We start from the raw sequence: 18800 nt of genomic DNA, 5'->3' as shown, positions 1-18800 counted from the left end.
AGTTTGCTAGGGCTGCCATAACAAAATGTCACAGACTGGGTAGCTTACAAAGCAGAAGTTTATTTTCTCACAGTTCTGGAGGCTAGAAGTCCAAGATCAAAGTGTCAGCAGGTTTGGTTTCTTTTGAGGCCTTTTTCCTTGGCTCGTAGATGGCTGCCTTCTTGCTGTGTCCGTGGTGTCTCTGTGTCTAAATTTCCTCTTCTTGTAAGAATGTCAGTCAGTTTGGATTATGGGCCCAGCACCCTAATAGCCTTGTTTTTTTTAGATGGAGTCTCGCTCTGTCGCCAGGCTGGAGTGCAGAGGCGTGATCTCGGCTCGCTGTAACCTCTGCCTCCCTGGTTCAAGCGATTCTCCTGCCTCAGCCTCCCAAGTAGCTGGGACTATAGGCACGTGCCACCACACCCAGCTAATTTTTGTATTTTTAGTAGAGACGGGGTTGGGTTTTCACCATGTTGGCCAGGATGGTCTCAATCTCTTGACCTCGTGATCCACCCGCCTTGGCCTCCTGAAGTGCTGGGATTACAGGTATGAGCCACCGTGCCCGGCTGGACTTGTTTTAACTTAATCGCCTCTTTAAAGGCCCTGTCTGCAAATATAGTCACATTCCGAGGTACTGGGGGTTAGGGCTTCAACATATAAATTTTGGGAAGACACAATTAAGTCTGTTACAACCTGTCCTAAAAAGGCAGATCAAAAACATATGTTATGGAATTTATTAGAGATAAGAGATTGAAGGTGAGAGCTAAGAGAGCCAAAAGCCTGATCATAGATGATTGGTTAAGAGCACTTGGAGCAGATGAGGAGAGAAACGATAATCCTAACAGATAAAAGACAAAAGTTCCCCAGAGCTGAAGTACGACATCTTCAGGTCTCAATTGCTGCACATAAATATTGAGAGAAGAGACATACCCTGGTTAAATTTCTGAAATTAAAACAAAAGAATACTACAAGCTTCTAAATTGAAATAGGAGGGAGGAAAAAAAAAAGCTTTCTTAAACGGGAAAGAGAATCAGACTGGCATTAGACTTCCAATCTGTCACAGTAAATGTTACTGCATGGAGAAATGTTTAATAGAGTTCTTAGGGAAATTGTGATTATAAAATTCTGTATTCATTCATACTATAACCATTTTCTCTTTTTTTCTTTTTGGGTGGTGATATATATTTTAATTATTTAAAATTTTGCTCATTCCATTCTATAGAATAAGATTTACATTTAAGCAAAATTAATTAAAATCTAAGCAGAGAGATCAAGTTAAGCACAGGCTCCAGGAAGTCCTGCTGGGATCTCAGGAATAGAGACAACATGTTAAAAGTTTTAGTTTGAATGTCTGGAATTTGTTTGTTTGTTTGTTTGTTTTGGTGCATTCTAGAGTCTCCAAGAGTCAGTCACCATGAGTACCCGTGAGGTAGATGATACTTATTTTAACAGCACCTAAACTGGGGTTTAGGAGCTATATTTTCCAAGAAGTGACTCAGTCTAATTCTGAAATGACAAAAGCAGTTCATATCATTTTATTCACACTTGAACTCCACTGGAGTCAGGGATGAAATGTCATCTTCTATTCCAAGAATGAAGTCTTCAGATAATGTCCAGGTGCTTCAGAACTAACTAGTCATCATAAGAACACAGAGTCCATAATTTCTCCAATGTATAGTTTTTTGTGGTTTCTAGAAGCATCAAATGAATCACAGTGCTACCAAACTCCACACAGAAGTAGTCACAGTGTCCTTCCTATCCATCTTAACATTGGGCTCATTTTTACATTTCAGGTATTTGTACATTTTCATAGTATAATAGGGATATATCAGGTGGAAGTTCCACTCACTATCAGTCACAAAGTAGCTGTAATCTGTATATATGTTTTTACACAGTCATGTGAAATTTATTTATATACACACATATAATCCCAGTTTGTTCACTTATACTGCTATATAATGGTCCATTATAGGAATATATCCTGTTGAAATTTGTGTGTTCCCCAGTGTTTGCTATAGCTGTTTTTGTAAACAGTGGTACTGCGGATATTCATATAAATGTCTCATGTTTGAGAATTTCTCTAACGAATCAAGGAGCGGAATTGCCAGACTGTAGGGTATATTTATTGGATATTGCTATTGCTTCTCAGGATGGCTGTAATTTACATTCCCATCAACAGAGTGAAGTTTATTTATATCTGTACTTTCTATAGTCACATTTTAAATTTATGGTACCTCATTGTGGTTTCTATTGCATCCTCCTGATTACTAGTGAGTGTGAGCATCTTATCATGTTTCTTGGCTCTTTGAGGTTTTGTTTTGTGAGTTTTTGTTGATATCTCTGCACATTATTTTGTTAGGTATTTTTAAAAATTTGATTTGTGGGAGTTATTTATACATTTTGGTTACCAGTTACTTATGGATCACAAATGTTTTCCCTGAATTTTTTCTGTGAGGAAAAGAAGTTTTAATTTTATTGTGGTTGAATTATCTTTTCTTCTGTGGTTTTGTACATTTCGTATATTGTTTAAGAAGTCATTCTCCTTTATTTTGTTTTTTAACAGCTTTACTGAGATACACTCTATACCATAACATACCCATTTACAATGTGTAATTCAGTGTTTTTTTAGCATATTTATAGAGTCGCACAACCATCACCTTAAACTTTTCTTTTTTCTTTTCTTTTTAAGACAGGGTCTCACTCTCTTGCCCAGGCTGGAGTGCAGTGGCATGACCATGGCTCACTGCAGCCTCAGTCCCCTGGGCTCAAGTGATCCATCTGTCTAAGCCTCCCGAGCAGCTGGTACTACAGGCATGTGCAACCTTGCCTGGCTAATTTTTTTATTTTTTGTAAAGATGAGGTTTCACCATGTTGCCCAGGATGGTCTTGAACTCCTTGGCCTCAAGTGATCTGCCTACCTTGGCCTCCCACATTGCTGGGGTTACAGGCATGTGCCACCTCGCCTGGCCTTTCCATCACCTTTAAACTAATTTTAGAATATACCATCATTCTAGAAAGAAACCTGGTATCCATTAGTAGTCACTCCCCATTCTTCTTCACTCTATCCCTAAACAGCCACATAATCTACTTTCTAGCTATAGATTTGCCTATTTTGGACATTTCTCTTTTTTTGAGATGGAGTCTCGCCCTGTTGCCCAGGCTGGAGTGCAGTGGCGCAGTCTTGGCTCACTACAACCTCTGCCTCCTGGGTTCAAGCAGTTCTGCTGCCTCAGCCTATCCTGAGTCGCTGGGACTACAGGCGCGTGCCACCTTGCCCGTGTAATTTTTGTATTTTTAGTTGAGATGGGGTTTCACCATGTTGGCCAGGTTGGTCTCGAACTCCTGACCTTGTGATCCGCCTGCCTTGGCCTCCCAAAGTGCTGGGATTACAGGCGTGAGCCACCGCGCCCGGCCATATTTTGGACATTTCATATAAACAGGGTCAAATAATATGTGGTCTTTTGTGACTGACTAACTTTAACTTAGCAGAATAATGTTTTTAGATTCATCCATGTTGGAGCGTGCATCGGTACCTTATTCCTTTTTATGACTGAAGTATAAAATAACTTTTATAAGACTAAACATTAGTCTTGATACTTCTAGTGGATTAAATATCCATATTAGGGATCCTGGGAAGATGACAGCAGTGGTAGAATAGTTTCCTAAATATCTATATGACTTTCCCCTAAAACAGAACAAATAGGATAGGAAAACCAAAAACACATAGAAAACGTGTACAAGAAAATTAGTTGACTATGTTTCTCTACAAACGCTCAAATACCAGCAGATTGGGAACAAACCATTGTTATCCATACTGGAAGAAGCAGAAGGAAGCAGTGGAACATCTGATGGAGCAGAGAATTGTAAATAACCCAAAGGCAATCACTGGAAAGCTTTTTAAAGGGCCGATTTTAGAATACCAGCTGAAATGGGAATTTGGGAAGGGTATAGCACACATCGATAATGGGTGAGTGAAAGGGATCAGTTGTAAAGTCTGAAGGGACTAGCGCTCCTTCATGAAACTTTAAAAACTAACCAAAGCTCCCTTCCAGGCCCACTCCTCACAAGAAGAAGGAACCGAGGATACAATTGAGTATCCTCTGAAGAATACAGACCAAGGAAAGAGAAGGTCCAGATAAAAGCAGGGGAGGTAAACAGGGCTAAGATATCTCAGAAAGCAAGAAACTATATTTTTGAATACTATATGAAAACAACAAGAGGGATTTTTAGAGTATAAAGGCAGAGTAGCTATTCAGAGCCAAGCCTCTTTCAAAAGTCAACAGTATGAAATGATTGTTGTCAAATGTCATGCAAATTTTTGAAGAAAAACAAGACCCCTTAGACAAGGAAATGAAAGCACACCAGAAAGACATACTTAGAAAACAAACAAAAACTGTGAGATATTAAGACAAAAGGCAAGACAGAAGACACTACAATGATAAGACATTTCAAAAATTAATTTGCATAAGAAAAATTAAAAAATTAAGTGATAGTGAAGTATTATAAATAAAAGAAAATGGCTGGACATGGTGGCTCACACCTGTAATCCCAGCACTTTAGGAGGCTGAGGCAGGAGGATTCGCTTGAGTCCAGGAATTTGAGACCAGCCTGGGCAACATGGTGAAACCCTGTCTCTACAAAAAATAGAAAAATTAGCTGGATGTGATGGTGTATGCGTGTAGTCCCAGCTACTCAGGAGGGTGAGGTGGGAGGATCACCTGAGCCTGGGAAGGTTGAGGCTGCAGTGGACTGTGCTGGTGCCACCGCACACCAGCCTGGGCAACAGAGTGAGACCTTGTCTTGGATAAATTAAGTGAATGAATGAATGAAATGAAACAAAATTTATTTTAGAAATGAAGACAAATTAGAAGGAACACAAGAGCAAGTAAACGTAACAGATAATACCTTATGAGGGAAAGAAGCTGAAAAGGAGAAAGACATTAAAAATAAAGAGATGTAAAAAGAATTTTGTAGAAATTGACACGTTGGAAACAAGTAAAATCCAACATATGTATATTAGGTGTCCCCAAAGAAGAAAACTATAGCAAGGGAACAGAATGGGTACTAAAAATTACAATACAAGACAATTTTAATGAAATAAAAAGTAGATGGGGAACTAAATTTTGGAAGAGTACAGCACATACCTAAGAAAGTGACACGGTAGACCAACACTGAGACATAGTCTAGAAAAATTATTGGACTTTAAAAGAAAAATAAAAATCCTCAGACATACAGGCAGAAGTCACAAAGTCTCTTACCTTTATAAGTAAAGGAAAATCAGGGCCAGGTGTGGTAGCTCATACCTGTAGTCCCAACACTTTTGGGAGGCTGAGGTGGGGGTATCGCTTGAGCCCAGGAGTTTGAGACCAGCCTGGGCAATATAGTGAGACCCTGTCTACACACACACACAAACACACACACTCACACACACACAATATAGTGAGACCCTGTCTACACACGCATGCATGCACACGCTGGGTGTGGTGGTGTGAGCTTGTAGTCCAAGTTACTTGGAAGGCTGAGAGGAGAATCTATTGAGCCCAGGAATTGGAGGCTGCAGTGAGCTGTGATTGCACCACTGCACTCCAGCCTGGGCAACAGAGCTAGACAGTGTCTCTAAAAAAAAAAGAAAAATAATCAGATTACTGTCTTTTTTTTTTTAAAGACAGGTTTGTTCTTGTTGTCCAGGCTGGAGTGCAATGGCGTGATCTCGGCTCACTGCAACCTCCGCCTCCCGGGTTCAAGTGATTATCCTACCTCAGCCTCCTGAGTAGCTGGGATTGCAGGCATCTGCCACCACGCCCGGCTAATTTTTGTATTTTTAGTAGAGATGGGGTTTCACCATGTTGGCCAGGCTGGTCTCAAACTCCCGACCTCAAGTGATCCGCCCACCTCGGCCTCCCAAAGTGCTGGGATTACAGGCGTGAGCCACCACACCGGGCTGGTGTACACTTTCTTATCTTAAATATGGAATTTCATTGTCTCCTTTCTCCTATGACAGTAGTGAGGCCAAGGTGGGCGGATCACTTTGAGGTCAGGAGTTTGAGACCAGCCTGGCCAACACGGTGAAACCCCATCTCTACTAAAAATACAAAAATTAGCCAGGTGTGGTGGCATGTACCTGTAATCCCAGCTACTTGGGAGACTGAGGCAAGAGAGTCGCTTGAACCAGTGAGATGGAGGCTGCAGTGAGCCACGATTATGCCATTGCACTCCAGCCTAGGTGATAGAGCGAGACTCTCTAAAAATATATAAAAAATAAAAGTCACAAACAATATGCTAGAATTTGAAGAATATTTTTCCCATTACCCCTTCCTGGGGAATCTACTAGAGAATGGGTGTCAGAATCAGAATGACTAGAGACACATTAAAGACTGGTGATTTGTATTACACGTAACTAAGACCAAATGAGGGTTTGAAAGAAGATATGATCTGTAAAGGGGTGGGAAGGAGAATGGAGGGATTATATGCAAAACATTTAAAAAACTACTTTCAGTAATAATGTTGGTGGTGGTAGTATTGGTGTCATTATTTTGAGAATCTGTGTGTAACATGAAATAAAAAGCAAACAAGTAATTGTGTTATTCTAATTCTGTCACAAACTGTCATTGAGAACGACAGCTCTTGGTGTGGAAGAAAGAAGATAGAGATGACTGATTAGAGGAATGTATGTTTATGTTAGGGGTGGGTGAGGGTTGCAAGTGTTGGTAGCTGAAATAGAGAAAAAAGCTAATGTTTCAACTCAAGGAGCTTTTTTAAAGAACAGATAAACCCTCCTTTCACCAGGAGAAAAAAAAAATCCCAGGAAGAAGAAATTAGCAATATTAAAAAAAATCAATTACAAAGCAAAATCAGCAAAATATTTGGCCAATAAAATCAATTTAATAGTCATTTGGAAAGTCTCATAAAAAAAGAACGTAAAATATTAGAAATAAGAAAAATGAACATTCTAAGAATATTATGAGTAGTTATGCCTATAAATTTGAAAATCAGAGAATTTGATTTTTTTTTTTATGGACACATTTTGTCAGACATATAAAGAACAGGAAATGTCTATATGTTGTTAAAATTATTTCAGAGTACAGTATCAGAGTACAGGAATGAAATGATGGAAAGCACCCTGTTTTACTTAATGAGAGGGGCTACCCTGGATATCACAACTGCAGTTTCGCAGACATGTCTTATATTCTTCAATTTAACTCTCCAGATCCATTCATCATTTGTGTTTTCCATCATAGGGGACCTTTCTGGACAACATGAATGAGCCCCTATGTCGTCTGTCTTCTGATTTGGATGTGGAAATGAGGAGCCCTGGCAGGGAATTGGAGGAAAGAGGAGAAAAAAAGTCCCGGTCTTGATTCCCCCATCTCATACATTCTGTATGTAGGAGCCTTGGGCTGGCTGGCTGTGTCACTCTTAGTCCTCCTGGTCCTTCCTTTTAGGCTTCGGGGTGATGAGAGCTGCTCTCTTGTTACTAGCCTGGGTTACTGCATTATCCCTTGTGATTCCCTATAAGCCTCACCCACAGCTTTGTAAATAGTCCTTATGTAAATAAACCCTCTTTAAATTAATCTAATTTGAGTGGGCCATCTGCTTCCTGCAGACCCTGTCTGACATAACTGATGAAATTAGGACTTTTGCATTTGTAGAAAATAAATTTTTAAAGTACAAGTTTTGACTAAGAAAAAAATAGAGTACAGAATATACTGTATAGAAAAATAAGTTTATTGCAAACTTAAGAAAAATGGCAAATTTAGAAATTTTTAAAATGTATAATAGAGGTTTATATAGTATTTGATTATTTATCGCATTAGCTGTTAGTATTGATATTTTTGATTATTTAGTAATTGGATATTGGTATTGTATGTATGTTAAATTTCCTGAATGTAAGTGGTGTGGTGGCTGGCTCCTGGAATCCTAGCTACTTGGGAGGCAGAGGTGGCCTGAGGATCTCTTGAGGCCAGAAGTTAGAGGCTGCAGTGAGCTATGATCACGCCATTGCACTCCAGCCTGAATGGCAGAATGAGACCCCATCTCTTAAAAAAAAAAAAAAAATCCTGAATGTGATCATTGTATTGTGGTTCTATAGAAGAACGGCCTTGTTCTTAGGAGATGCATGCCACAATGTTTAGAGTGGAGTATCATGATTTCTGTAACTAACTCTCAAATGGGACAGCAAAAGGAAAAGAAGTCTTTGTGTGTACATGTAAGGAGAGAGAGACATAAAGTAAATGTGTCAAAATGTTAATAAGTGGTGAATTATGTTAAGATATATGAGTATTCACTGTTACCATTCTTGCAACTTTTTTTGTGGCATTGAAAATTTCAAAATAAAAAGTTGGAAAATACTTAAAACAACAAAAATTGAAATACTTATTATGGATAAAGAACTTTATTATAAACTAATAAGAAATATATAAAAGGCTAGCATTTGAATAAGCAGATCACTAAAGGAGAAATACAGAAAGCCATTAAACAAAAGGATGCTTGACCTTAATAATAAAGGAATGTAAATTTAAATGAGCTGTCGGTATTCATCTATCAAAGTAGCAAAGATTCAAAAAACAATGCTTTGGGAGGCTGAGGCGGGCGGATCACTTGAGGTCAGGAGTTTGAAACCAGCCTGGCCCACATGGTGAAACCCTGTCTCTACTAAAAATACAAAACCACTGGGCGTGGTGTCACTCGCCTGTAATCTCAGCTACTTGGGAGGCTGAGGCAGGAGAACTGCTTGAACCTGGGAGGTAGAGGTTGCAGAGAGCCAAGATGGTGCCACTGCACTCCAGCAGCCTGGGCGACAGAGCAAGACTCCATCTCAAAAAAAAAAAAAAAAAAAAAAAGCAATGATGCTTAATACTGATGGAGCTATAGCAAATTGAACAAACTGGTAACTCTTGGAAGTATAGCTTGATGCCCTCTTCTTTGCAGTCTGGCAGTATCTATGAATGCTAAAAATCTGTATGCTCGTTAATAACGGCAATTTAACTTAAATGAACTAAATCTAGTGAGGTAATAAGATAAGTGAGTAAGGTTATATGTATAAGCACATTCATTGCAGCATTGTTAAAAACAGCAAAAACCAAAAACCATCTAAATGCTCATCAGTTCGGGTTTGGTTTTATACATAGTAGAATACTGTTTTAGCTATTTCTTTTTTTTGAGAAGGAGTCTTGCTCTATGCCCAGGCTGGAGTGTAGTGGTGCGACCTCGGCTTACTGCAACCTCCACCTCCCGGGTTCAAGCGATTCTCCTGCCTCAGCCTCCTGAGTAGCTGGGATTACAGGCGCGTGCCACCACACCCAGCTAATTTTTGTATTTTTAGTAGAGACAGGGTTTTGCCATGTTGGCCAGGCTGGTCTCGAACTCCTGACCTCAGATGATCTGCCCGCCTCAGCCTCCCAAAGTGCTGGGATTAACACAGAAGTAGTTAATGTATTGATATGGAACAATATCCCTGATTATTACATTAAAAATAAAAGCAGGTTAGGCCAGGAGCAGTGGTTCATGCCTGTAATCCCAGCACTTGGGAGACTGAGGTGGGAGGATTGCTTGAGCCCAGGAGTTTGAGACAAGCCTAGGCAACATGGCAAAGCCCCACCTTTACAAAATACAAAAATTAGCCAGGTATAGTAGCGCGTGCCTGTAGTCTCAGCTACTGGGAAGGCTGATGTGGGAGGATCACCAGATCCTGGGGAGGTCAAGGCTGCAATAAGCTGTGATCACACCACTGCACTCTAGCCTGGGTAATAGAGTGACATACTGTAATAATAATAATAAAAATAGAAGGTTAGAGAAAAAGATATGCATTACTGTCCCATTTACAGTAAAACAACTACATATTGTAGGCATGATTTTATATATACCAATATTGTGTAGGTTTTGAAACCTGGTTGGTGGAGTATCAAAACAGGTGGGATAATTATGGGAAAACAGGGCTGTTATTTTCTGGTTTTGGCTTAAAAACAAATAGATCATGTAATAGGAAATAAAATTATCTTTCATTTAAAAAGTCTGTGGCCAGGCATGGTGGCTTACACCTGTAATCCCAGCACTGGGAGGCTGAGGCAGGTGGATCACCTGAGGTCGGGAGTTCGAGACCAGCCTAATCAACATGGAGAAACCCCGTCTCTACAAAAAATTAGCCAGGCGTGGTGGCACACGCCTGTAATCCCAGCTACTCGGGAGGTTGAGGCAGGAGAATCGCTTGAACCCGGGAGGCGGAGGTTGCGGTGAGCCGAGATCGTGCCATTGCACTCCAGCCTAGCCAACAAGAGCGAAACTCCGTCTCAAAAAAAAAAAAAAATAGTCTCTGCACTAATTTTTCCTTTAAAATAATTCTGTATGCTGGTTTGTTAATATAGTTTATTGAATTAGCAAAAAATGTGTTAAGAAACTCATTTTGCTCTTGTATATATTCTGTTTTCAGAGCAGCGGAAAGAGCTCAGTGCTAGAAAGCCTGGTGGGGAGGGACCTGCTTCCCAGAGGTACTGGAATTGTCACCCGGAGACCTCTCATTCTGCAACTGGTCCATGTTTCACAAGAAGATAAACGAAAAACAACAGGAGAAGAAAATGGTAAATTTCAGATTTGAGATAATTATTTTACAGCTCTTCATTTTTGATCTATTCTTAAAAAGATATGAATTGATTAGATAATTAGAAATTAGTGACTGTAGCATAATTAGAAGTCCTGTGAGAAGTAGTATGCATCTTTCTTAATGTAAAAAAAAGAGTAGTTTTTGTTTTGTTTTGTTTTTGAGACGGAGGTCTTACTCTGTCGCCCAGGCTGGAGTGCAGTGGTATGATCTTGGCTCACTGCAACCTCCACCTACTGGGCTCAAGCAATTCTCCTGCCTCAGCCTGCCAAGTAGCTGGGATTACAGGCGCCCCCCACCATGTCCAGCTAATTTTTGTATTTTTAGAAGAGACAGGGTTTCACTTTGTTGGCCAGGCTGGTCTCGAACTCCTGACCTCAAGCCATCTGCCCACCTTGGCCTCCCAAAGTGCTGATCACGAGGCGGGTGGATCACGAGGTCAGAAGTTCGAGACCAGCCTGGCCAATACGGTGAAACCCCCGTCTCTGCTAAAAATACAAAAATTAGCCAGATTTGGTGGCACTTGCCTGTAGTCCCAGCTACTCAGGAGGCTGAGGCAGAAGAATCACTTGAACCCAGGAGGCAGAGGTTGCAGTGAGCTGAGATCACGCCACTGCACTCCAGCCTAGGCGACAGAGTGAGACTCCGTCTCAAAAAAAAAAAAAAAAAAAAAGAAGAAAATAGGCATTGTCCTTTATAACCGTTCTTTTTTGATTAAATTGAAAATATGTTAGGGAATGCTGTGTCTATCAGCAGATTTTAAGTTGCTTATCAAATATGTATCCTATGTTAATTATACTTATATTAATGAGGTTTGAAATGTTGAATGAGAGTAACGTATTTAATCTTCCTATTTAGTTCAGTATTTGGCTCAGACTTTCTTATTTATAGAACTCTGTAACATAGCTCTAATTATTAAATTACTTTTGCAGCAGAGTACCATATCTGTTTCTTATCTGCAGAGATCTATTTTCAATGCAGTTTTATTCTACTTCTTATTCTGATTTAAGATGGGATGATAGTTTTGACAAAATTGAACTTATTTTAATTTCTGTGTCTGATTTTTTCATTTACTGTAGGAGCTGTTGGTGGTGATGACTTGAAATTTTTTTTTTTTAATGGGGAAAAAAAACCTCATGAGCATCTGCTATGACTCTAGAATGTTAGTCACTGAAGCAAATTAGTGTAGTTGTAGATGTTGCAAGTAATATTTTTAGATAGACTGCCAGTGGCTATGTGGGAGCCTTTTAATTACGTTAGATAGCTTCTGGGTATGTTATTCATCACTTTGCATTTCTCTAATACTTATTGAAGTTCTGAACCTTGAATTTAATCATGTTGGATTAATCTGGGGTTCACCTTCAAATATATAGAATAACACTTTAAAATTTCTTCCCCACTAACTGATTTCATCAAATTTACCAAACATCTGAAACTAAGACCTGAAGACACTATATGATATTAGGTCTCTCTCTCTCTCTTTTTTTTTTTTTTTAACTTTTCATTTTCTTCTGTCACCTTGAGAGGGCCCATGATATCCTGTCTCTCAGAAACTATTTGAATTGTGGGCAGTGTTTCCTTAGATAAAATTGTGCTTGTTAGAAAAGGGTGTACATTTCAGCTATCGTAGTGTCAGCTCTTTGGTATCTCTTTGTTTTTATGTCCACTATGTTTTGTTGATGTCTCCTCTTAGTGGTTGGTCAGTAAATCTGCCTACCTACTGTTTTTTTCCAAGCTTAGTGCTGATTTTGTATATATATTTGCTTAAAATGACAACTCAACTACCCCAAACACAATATAGATTACATAAATTTGAGTACTAGATTTCACGTGTTTTATTCTAGCATAGACAGTTCGTTAGTTTTTCATCAAAGCTTCTTTATCCTTAGAATAAACAATTCTAGCATATCATAAATCATTCTAACCCAGAGAAAATTAGAAACCATGAAGCAGATAAACAATATAGTTAGCTAGAAGAGTGTGAACTACCTGACAGCCTGATAATAAGAGAGGAGAAAGGGAGGAAAACATAAACTTTCAAAAAAAAAAAGAAATCAGTTACTAACATTTTGTGTAGGGATTTTATTTAGCCAGTGAAGGCTTAGTTACATGACAAAGACCTAGGTTACCAATAGTAGATTCAGAGTAGTACATTCTAAGATGACGTGGAGAAGTATAATCCATCTTAGATGTAGCTTCATCAAAACTGGCTAAAGTAAAATATTTTAGTGTTTAATATGTATAATTCAATCATCAGGACATTTATTTAGCATAGGATTCTTCATTCTGTCAACTGTGGGATAACTGAGGTGCCAGTATGTAGATTTATGGTCATCTCAGCTTGCCCCCTACTTCTGCCCATGTAAAAGAATTTTCTGTTAAGTTTTTATTAAAAACAATACTAAACTATGTTTTAGAGTAGAGTGGTGGTTCAGTTTGAACAGAACTCCACGGTTATCTTTCATATATTTGTAAGAAATAAATCAAGCTTTCCTCAGCTTTCCTTTGAGACAAAATCCAAAAGTAGCATGCTGATTAAAGGCCAAAATTGTGCTATATATGATACTTCTGAACAGTGTCAGTAGAAATTTGAAAAAAAATATGAAAAAAAAATTTATTTTGGGGAGAAAAGTTGTTGAACTAAAGCAAAAGTTTTTTGTTTTCTTTTTAAAAAATGCAAACATAGGCCGGGCGCGGTGGCTCACGCCTGTAATCCTAGCACTTTGGGAGGCCGAGGCGGGTGGATCACCTGAGGTCAGGAGTTCGAGACCAGCCTGGCCAACATGGTGAAACCCCATCTCTACTAAAAATACAAAAATAAGCTAGGTGTGGTGGCGGGTGCCTGTAATCCCAGCTAATCGGGAGGCTGAGGCAGGAGAATCGCTTGAACCCGGGAGGCGGAGGTTGCAGTGAGCCGAGATCGAGCCATTGCACTCCAGCCTGGGCAACAGAGCAAGACTCCGTCTCAAAAAAAAAAAAAATGCAAACATACATGTTTCATAGAATAATGCTTAAAATCTTGGTATAATTTGAAATTTTACCCCCATTTCATTAAGTAACCTATTTGTAAAAGCAATCAGTTGCCCTCCAAAAAGCAGTAAAATTACACATTAGAATTAAAGGAAAAAGATAGGATTAATTTTTCTGCATAGGGTGCTGTGATACACGTAGTAGTCTCCCTTTGGACTGAGTCCACGAAGGTCAAGAGTTAACTTTCTGCAGTGTTCTATTAAATCCAATGTATGTTTCAAATAAAATACCCTTATATAGTCCAGTCTTAGCTAATGGGGCAAATACTTGCATATACTTACCAACTTTTAAGGTTTTGAAAGATATATTTAGTATATTTTGTAGATTTTTAAAAATCAGGCAATTTATCTTTTCCCATAGTAGGTTATCAGATATCTCAGGCAAAGTTTTTTTTTTTTTTTTTTTTTTTAAAGGCAGAGTCTTGCTCTGTTGCCCAGGCTGGTGTGCAGTGGCACAATGATCTCAGCTCACTGAAACCTCCTGGGTTCAAGCAATTCTCCTGCCTCAGCCTCCTGAGTAGCTGGGATTACAGGCGTGTGCCACTATGCCCAGCTAATTTTTGTATTTTTAGTAGAGACGGGGTTTTGCCATTTTGGCCAGGCTGGTCTTGAACTCCTGACCTCAGGTGATCCGTCTGCCTCGGCTTCTCAAAGTGCTGAGATTAGAAGTGTGAGCCCCACACTCGGCCCAAATTTTTGAATAGTGAATTAATTGTGCTTCATTTGTGTCAGAATTAGAAATAATGGTCACATAACTTTTTTATTAATTTTAAAAACTTAATTTTTATTTTTTAGACTAGTCAAGTGCAGTAGTAAGGCGGGAAAGAGTAGAACAAGGAGTTCCATCTGTAACTGACTGAACAGTCAATTGAGATAACTACCTTCAGACAAGCCAGATATAACTAATTATATTGGAAAGGTTGTTTCCTAAAAATGTTAAAAATAAGTTATGGCAAGCAATATGCTTTGTTTCTATGACTTAAAAATATTATATACATCCCTCTAATTCTAGTTGTATTTTGCACTGCGCAGTGGGATTCTTAATTTTTCTTCTTAGCCACTAACTTTACTTTCGTCAGTAAATTTTGAATGATTGAATGCTATGTGCATTTGAAATGTGATCAGGTTTCTGCACATTTGAATTTTTAATAAGGTTTAAAATTTTAGGGATAAGCACTAAACTTATTCTGTGCTGTTTCTCTTTAACTACAGACCCTGCTACATGGAAAAACTCAAGACACCTTTCTAAAGGTTTCCTTTATCCATTTGCTTTTGACCCTTTTTTTCTCTTATGCCTGCATGTGTGCTTATGTACTATTACAGGCTGTGTGTATTTTTTTTTCTTCCATTTTTATTTGCCCATCCACATTGATTGCAGGTTTTAGTGGTTCTTGTTATTTTTTTTGGCATTGCATCAAAATGCAAGCTTTTTTGGTGGTGAATGTAATTTATTTTATTTTTATTTTTGAAGACATGCTTGTGAAGCCAAGCCTTTTTAAATATAATAAGATAAATTAGAAACAGCTCTTTGGTATGTAGTACTTGCATTTTGTGAGTTCTGTTCACCTAGATTACTCCAGTCCTCCAATGAGACTTCTTGGAAGAAGGTACTAAGCTACAAGTAGGTGAGCATTTTATCTGCAAAAAGGATCCGGTTTTATTTACCTTTATTCCACCAAAGGACCAACTCACTCTTCTGTTTGTCTGAATATCTTATGATCATTTTTATTTAGACTTCAGGAGGCTGATATGCATTATTCAATACACTTATTAAGATATTTTAATCTTCTCTAAATTTGACAAAAGCAAAACAGCTGTGTTTGGAGGAGATAAAGTTAGATTATCTTTCCACAATTAAACAGTTCTAGTTTTTCTGGGAAAAACAGACTATATCTTGCTCTCCAAGTTTTAGACTACTTCACACAGTGCAACAGTGAATCTATTTTCCTTCTTTCAGCAAGTACAAGAGGAACAGACCTATGACTGGAAACTAATGGAGAGTGGCAACTCCTTACGCTGCGTATACCAGGGTTCTTGTTTTTCCTTTTCTTCCATTTTATTTCTTTCCTGCCTCCGGTTCCAAGGGAAAACAGTCTTGACCCTGGGGGAAAATCACCTTGAAAGTGTGTATAAATTACAAAGCAGCTAGCTCTATAATAATGAGAGAGCTCTTTAAAGGAACAGCAAGTTGTGGCTCTACAGGTAACCAACAGGAAACCAAATTTTTAAAAAGAACTGAAGAATTAGCTGTTTCATTGACACATTGTAAAATTTTTCCTTGAGTCATATGTGTAAATCTGTTTTTTGCACTACTCAGTGGGATTCTTAATTTTTCTTCTTAGCTACTAACTTAACTTTCGTCAGAAAACGGCTTTTATATGTAAGATTTTCAAAACTAAAGAATATTCCTTTTACTGTAATATAACTACACAAAAAAATATGAAGAGAAATAAACAATTTTATTTGCAAAATCTAGATTTCAACTAGTGGGAAGACCTGTGAGCAGCTCTGCCTGAAGTTGGTCATGTTTTTGAAATACACCATACAATTTTTAAAATATAATTTAGCAGAAAATACAATTTTAGAAAAATATAATTTAGCAGACCTTAAAATACTTGTTAACTTGTACTTAATGGCAAAATTAAATACAAGTTAACAAGTGTTTTATTATGTTGCCTTTTTGAATTCCTAAAGATAAAAAGTAGTTTCCATAGTTTCCAATAAATGAGTTTTTCTTTTTTCCAGGGGTGGAAGCAGAAGAATGGGGTAAATTTCTTCACACCAAAAATAAGGTAATCACACATGCATATAATGAAGAAATAATGTTGAAAATAATATTTTGTATGAATACTTGATAATTTAGTTTCTAATCATTGGCAATTACGTTATTTTAAAGTAACTATAACTATTCCTTATAAAATAAATCTTAGTAACGTTTCTAACCACAATTGTTTATTGGAAAACACTTGAAATTGGGGCCGATTTTCTGTGATTTGGTGATTCTTAATTGTTGTGGGATCAGGAAGCTTTGAAAAGTTCGTAATGGCCAGGCATAGTGGCTCATGCAAGTAATCCCAGTACTTAGGGAGGCTAAAGTGGGTGGGTCACTTGAGCCCAGGAGTTCGAGTCCAGCCTAGGCAATATAGGGGGACCCTGTCTCTATAAAAACTAAAAAAAATTAGCCCTGCGTGGTGGCATGCACCTGTATCCTAGCTACTTGGAAGGCTGAGGCGGGAGGATGGCTTGAGGATGTGAGGTTGAGGCTGCAGTGAGCCGTGATTGTGCCACTGTACTCCAGTCTGGGTGACAGAGTCAGACCCTCTCTCAAAGAAAAAAAAAAGCCAAACAGAAAAAAACTCATAAAAAAACTATGAATCCTTAGCTCAGAAAATATGTATACATTAGAATTTTATTTATTTTCTGAAGCAAATACATAGACATCCTTGAAGTATATGGACTCCCCCTCCAGCTGAAGAACTTTTGATCTTATTTTGAATATTATGCTTTTTTATTTCAAAAATTTTTAGCTTTACACGGATTTTGATGAAATTCGACAAGAAATTGAAAATGAAACAGAAAGAATTTCAGGAAATAATAAGGTAGGCATCTTTTTAGAGCTAGAAGGCATAAGCATCAGTAAATATATAATTGAGGTATTCTGTACATAATATGTGAAGGGCATTGTAAATTCATACTCTTGATCCTAGCCAAAAGGCCGAGAAGCGATGGACATTGTAAATTCATAATGGACTTTGAAACAAATGGAGTATTTTCACAGATACATAGAACTTTGCTTAAAATCCCTTTTCTTTCTTAAAGCTTTCATATAAATCAAATATTTTATTTAGATGTTTATTCTTGTTCCTGTCATGTACATGCCACATTATTATATAATTCTACTTCGTATTGCTACAATAAGTTATCTTTTTCTGATGGATTGATTGTACTCTAACTCAGGAAGCATTGTTTCACTTATATATATATCTTTTGAGGAGTTCTTTTCTTACCTGTGTTTGGCTAGATTTGCTTATGAAAGCAAAAAGAGACAAATTGGGAATTTTTTTTTCTTTTTTTTAGTGAAAATGAAAATAATACATTAGCAACTGGTTTTCTTATTTTCTGAGATTGTGAGAATGTAAAGTAAGTTATATATCTAAGATACTGTTAATCTTGACACTAGGTACTATCACTGCCTTGCCTGAATCCTGCTGTCTTCTGTCTTCTTTATTCCTATTATTTTTCTCTTTATATTTCAAGAGATATATATTATCTCTTGAGATTTTTATTTCCCTTCCTTTTTGTTCTTAGCTCCATTCTTATATTATCCAGAGGCACATTTAATCCCACAAGTGGGCCCTAGCCTAGTACTAATATTCAACAAATATTGAATCCTTGTACCTGCCAGTTACTATGCTAAAAGATTATTTCCTGACAGAAAGGCATTTTTAGAGTCATGTTAACCTTTATGACTGTTCAGGATATTTGTTGCTGTTACAGTGACTGACTGAGCTTTGTTCATTGTTGAACTCTAGGCTGGTTACCTTTGAGCTACTGCTACTGTTGCCATACTTTCCTGAATTTCTAGTAACCATGTTGTGTAGAACTGGTTGAAAAAGTGGCCAGAAACTAGATTAGCTTATCGTCATTCCTCTAATTATATCAGGGATATTTTTGGCTTTTGGAATGTTATTGATCATAACATCAGTCTGAATTCTCTCTCCTACAGTCCCCATTTACTTACTGAACTCAGCAATTGGTGGTAATTTTACACAGTACCAGAATTTAGAGTGTTGTGATGATTCAGAAATGTTTTTAGTTACACTAAACTGAATGTCATTAAAGATTGAGTCTATACCTACAAGATGTTTAATTTATGTTGAGGATATAATTTACTTACCTAGCAGCTTTTCATCCACAGTGTCTAAAAGATGAAAAGTCCCCCAACCCCAAATCTATGAAACATCTCTTCTTTCCCAAATCACGTATGTAATGAAGTAAATGATATTTTGATCTTATATAATTTTTATGTCAAAATATGTAAATGACTGCATATGCCTAACATATAGCCCTGAAGGATTTAATATGTCTGTGAGTTTGGAGTTGCAAAGGCACTGGGCAGAGCTTTGTATTGGACTGATAGGGGAATGCCATGGCAATAAAGATCCTGAGAAATATACAACCTAAGTAGGTATGCCAGA

The 18800-nt window shown here is 37.8% G+C and overlaps 1 protein-coding gene across 9 annotated transcripts in view; it reads left to right on the top strand.

Moving 5' to 3' along the window:
- Positions 1-18800, top strand: part of DNM1L (dynamin 1 like) — a 64473-nt gene that overhangs the window by 11879 nt on the left and 33794 nt on the right. For 4 of the 9 annotated variants that reach the window (XM_008966288.3, XM_008966292.4, XM_034936050.3 and 1 more), the window contains exons 2-5: positions 10406-10553; positions 14815-14853; positions 16348-16394; positions 17130-17201. In XM_008966288.3, coding sequence (XP_008964536.1) covers positions 10406-10553; positions 14815-14853; positions 16348-16394; positions 17130-17201 — 306 coding nt within the window. Of the gene's footprint in view, positions 1-10405; positions 10554-14814; positions 14854-16347; positions 16395-17129; positions 17202-18800 lie in introns of those variants that run through there. The other 5 variants (XM_008966287.4, XM_008966293.3, XM_008966291.3 and 2 more) reach the window with 2 other exon arrangements.

This window comes from Pan paniscus, chromosome 10 (genome assembly GCF_029289425.2).
Source record: "Pan paniscus chromosome 10, NHGRI_mPanPan1-v2.0_pri, whole genome shotgun sequence".
NCBI classification, from domain to species: domain Eukaryota; kingdom Metazoa; phylum Chordata; class Mammalia; order Primates; family Hominidae; genus Pan; species Pan paniscus.
The sequence above is the reverse complement of the archived record's forward strand: the minus strand, read 5'-3'. Positions and strand labels throughout refer to the sequence as shown.